This window comes from Austrofundulus limnaeus, unplaced genomic scaffold (genome assembly GCF_001266775.1).
Source record: "Austrofundulus limnaeus strain Quisiro unplaced genomic scaffold, Austrofundulus_limnaeus-1.0 Scaffold725, whole genome shotgun sequence".
NCBI lineage: Eukaryota > Metazoa > Chordata > Actinopteri > Cyprinodontiformes > Rivulidae > Austrofundulus > Austrofundulus limnaeus.
Genome location: NW_013953127.1, coordinates 54,598 through 59,011, shown reverse-complemented (window position 1 = coordinate 59,011; position 4,414 = coordinate 54,598). Strand labels below are relative to the sequence as shown.

The 4,414-nt window shown below is 40.7% G+C and overlaps 1 protein-coding gene across 5 annotated transcripts in view; it reads right to left on the bottom strand.

Annotated features, from left to right (window-relative positions):
* The window catches only part of LOC106532175 (pleckstrin homology domain-containing family A member 5), a gene marked incomplete at its 5' end in the record, with an annotated part of 87,284 nt that overhangs the window by 28,869 nt on the left and 54,001 nt on the right, over window positions 1-4,414 (bottom strand). For all 5 annotated transcript variants that reach the window (XR_001312033.1, XM_014028188.1, XM_014028189.1 and 2 more), the window contains 1 exon segment: window positions 3,845-3,966. Coding sequence is in view for 4 of the 5 variants with exons in the window: in XM_014028188.1 (XP_013883642.1) it covers window positions 3,845-3,966 (122 nt within the window).

The window sequence follows — 4,414 nt, the reverse complement described above, 5'->3', positions numbered from 1 at the left end:
GTGTGTGTGTGTGTGTGTGTGTGTGTGTGCGCATGTGAAGCTGCTGTGGTGCGCAACCTAATACCTAATACCTAATTACCTAATTAATACCTAATTTACCTAATTTCCCTCTGGGATCAATAAAGTATTTTTGAATTTTGAATTGAACTTTTGAACCGGCGCATCCATCCAATCTGAGCCTGGAAATAATTAACTTTGCGCACAAGTTTACTACCATAATTAAGGCCCCCAAATACTCGGGCGTACTCCGCTCCGTGGAGGTCTGCGAGGACTCGAGGTGGACTCAATGCAGAACTGAAGCGGCCGTCCGCCGTACTGGTCCACGCAGAGATCAATTTTTTACGTCTGCGTCCGCAGTGTCGCACAACAAACTGCCTGGCGAGTACTGTTTTGGATGCGAAACCATTCTTATAAAGTTGAGAATCGGTGTCTTTTGTGGATGAAATGCAGTCAAATTTTGAAGAATGTCTCATGGAGAAGATTAGGAAACTTTACAATGCGTCAATGAAGGAATATAAGGACTTTCAGCAAGCAACAAATTCGTGGGAGGAAATAGCTCAGATCCTGGGTAAGGTAGTTCTTTTCTTTTTTCTTTTGTTGATTTAAAGCTAAAATGCAAACTATCTCTTCCTCCTGATCCTTGACATCATGACTGAAATTGCCAGAAATTAAAGAATTTGTCAGGCGGTCAGGACACTCGAGTATGAAGTCTCAAATATCCACGGACAATATACGCGGAGTCCAAGCGGCTCACGGACCGCACACAGTATGCACGAGTATGTGGGAGCCTTTACTGTAAACACAGAGGAACTTAGATGTTTGGTAGAACATAGATCTTTGTTTATTTAATAGCTGATATGAAGAAACAAGTCTCTGTGCCTTAGTGAAGAGTTTTCATGACGTGACATGATGTTGGAAAGTTAGAATTATATGGATGAGACTGTTCCATTGGGAATGACTCTGCTATGGGTGGACTGGACTGGCACAGTCCCGATCGGTCTGCCAGCTCCCTCTGGAAAGAACCTGTGGAACCACAATTCGATCGCAATTCGATTGCAGCTGCAGCTGCTGCATACGCGGTGCACAGCTCCTCGCTGTGTCATGCTCACAGCGCGCCGCAGTGCCAAACTGAAAAAGGATTATTCCTAAAAACGGCTGAAGAGCCAGTCGTCATCATGGATCAGAAAATTCTGTTTATAAGTAAATGCTCTGCTGTTACATTATTTATTATATCCTAACATTTCCACAGTCATTTCAGTTTTGATACATCTGGAGTTTTGCATGAAAAATGTTGTATACAAGGTTTTTGTGTGTACGCTCCGTTGATACATGAGGCCGCTGGTCTCTTAATACAAATGATGTAATTTTTTTCCATGGGAAAACAGGTTAAAGAAGGACCCGCCTGTCCGACACAAATACATTTTTCCTGATATATTCTTGACTACTGGGCTACCTGGAGGTCCATATGTCTGGCAACTTTGTCCCTGGAAGACGTTGAAGATTTATAAAAAATCTGGATTATTGATCGCTGGATTTCTGTTCAATGGACCTGGCATTTGTCTGGTGTATCGTGAAACAAGGATTATGTCAGCAGCAGTTCAGGCCATTTCACAGCTGCCTGAACATTTTGAAGGAACCATTAACACTCAGACTCTGACGCTGTGTGAATTGAGACACAGCCTGCAAGCAGGTCGCGGGCCAGCTGCGCTGCAGTCGCCAAGTTATGCAGGTAGGATGGATTCGATCATGGAGAAGTTGATTGTTCCACTTGGCAGGATTGGCCACACTAATTAGGCTGATTAAAATTGCCTTTGGGAGTACCAGCTGGACACGGAGGCAGAGGGGAAATTATTATTGTCTGCCTGGTCGAAAACCACTTTAATTGTTTTCAAAATCCAGCGCTATCACTTGGCCTTCAAGCCTGAGTATTTCAAATCCTCCTGGAGAAAGTTATAAAAAAATCTGTCTTTCCCCACTCTTACCCATCTCCAACTCAAACTCTAGTGAGATTAGCTTAGGGACTGTAAAGTTGACAAATGAACCTTATGACATCTATTGGAACTGTGATCTGTGTCTCAAGGCGAAGCGCGCACGCACACGCACACGCACACACACACACACACACACACACACACACACACACACACACACACACAAGCGTTACACGATCAACATCCAGTTTAGATAGTGCTGAAATGTGATTAACTTCTGGGACTTATAAAGCAAATGTAAACCAGTTAGACTGTCATCCAGTGATTAGTACTATAACAAACCCTGGATAAATTATGGAATCACCGGCAACGGAGGATGTTCATTCAGTTGTTTAATTTTGAAGAAAAAAAAAAGGCAGATCACAGACATGACCCAAAACTAAAGTCACTTCAAATGGCAACTTTCTGGCTTTAAGAAACACTAAAAGAAATCAAGAAAAACAATTGTGGCAGTCAGTAACAATTACTTTTTTTGGACAAGCAGAGGGGAAAAAATATGGAATCACTCAATTCTGAGGAAAAATCTATAGAATCATGAAAAACAAAAAAACACTCCAACACATCACTAGTATTTTGTTGAACCACCTCTGGCTTTTCTAAAAGCTTTCAGTCTCTGAGGCATGGACTTAATGAGTGACAAACGATCTTCATCAATCTGACTCCAAWTTTCTCTGATTGCTGCTGCCAGATCAGCTTTGGAGGTTGGAGCCTTGTCATGGACCATTTTCTTCGACTTCCAGCTAAGATTTTCAGTTGGATTGAGATCCGGACTACTTGCAGGCCATGACATTGACCTTATGTGTCTTTTTTTTTCAAGGGATGTTTTCAGTTTTTGCATTATGGCAGGACGCATTATCATCTTGAAAATATTTCCCAATCTTCTATTGTCCAATTTTGGTGAGCCTGTGTGAATTGTAGCCTCAGTTTCCTGTTCTTAGCTGACAGGAGTGGGACACGGTGTGATCTCCTGCTGCTGTAGCCCATCTTTCTCAAGGTTTGACGTGTTGTGCATTCAGAGATGCTCTTCTGCCTACCTCAGTTGTAACAAGTGGTCATTTGATTTACTGTTACCATTCTATTATCTCGAACCAGTCTAGCCATTCTCCTCTGGCATCAACAAGGTATTAAAATGTAATGAACCTTCACACCAAAAATCTTTGAATTTAGAATTGAGCATTAAGACCCGCAGTGTGAACGTAGCCTTAGTTTCAAAAGACATGGTGACAGCAGCTGTGCAGGGAGGCCCGATATGATTTTTTTTAACCATAGTGCCCAAATTTCTCGGCAGCGCCCCTGCCCAAATGTATAAATACTACTTTTGTGCAATGGGTCTCTGGTGAAGCCAAAAAAGGTCCCTCTCTATTAGCAAACAAAACAAACAGAAAAACAAAACAGTCCTCATACTTATGATGGCTGTCGCATTACTTGGTTGTATTTTTTCAACAATGCTCATTGTCCAAATGAAAGACGTTTCATATTGTTCCCTTTATAGAATTAACCCAGTCAGTGAATTAAATAAAGTTATACACAGTAGTGGGTACTACACTGTAAATCTACAGGCAGGTTGCAGGAGCGTAGCTAAAACAAATGCACTTACCAGCCATCTTAATCTGGTACCCTGCTACTTACATTTTTATTAAATTCCTACAGATATATGAAGTTATGGTCTAACAGTATCTAACTGCTGGGTTTGATAAGAAATATAAAAATACCATCTTTGTTCCGTCTCTGCCTAATCAGAATTTATTTAAACAAACAATCTTTGAACCATTACTGCCAATTAGCTCATCTGGACTTGATTGAGTTAAATTCAGAGCCTAAGTTTTTTTGTTGATCCTAAAGACAACACTTACAGATCTGGAGTCAGGTTTTTTTGTCTTCCTCAGGGTAACGTAGGAGGCGATGGTCGAAGACTCAGGAGGATTCATGGAAGATTTGGTCCGGGGAGTGACAATGCCCACAGGGAAGGGGGACACTGTTGGAGAAACAATATAGAAAAGTGTCATTTACTGTACACAACAGCAAGCCAGCAAACAAACGCAGTTAATGATCTGTTTGTACTGTAGAATAACACACAACTATAGTCCAAGTAAACAAAGCAAAAATAATAAAAATTGATTAGGAGACGTTAAATTGGACTGAAAAGGCTAAAGAATGGTGCTTGGTTCACATGCCTCACAGCAAGGACACGGGGTCAAGCTTTAGGGTGTTCTTGAGTTTGTGTGGAATTTTTCTGATTTTCTCACACAATTCAAAAGGTATGTCTAGGCTCTTTTCACGCCCAGGTCTCTCATGAAAAAGACATCTGTGATTTTAAATAATATTAATAATAATAAATTTTAAATAAAGATTTAATAAAAAAATTTATGCATAACTCATTGCATATATTTTTGAATAGAATAGAATAGAATAGAATAGAATAG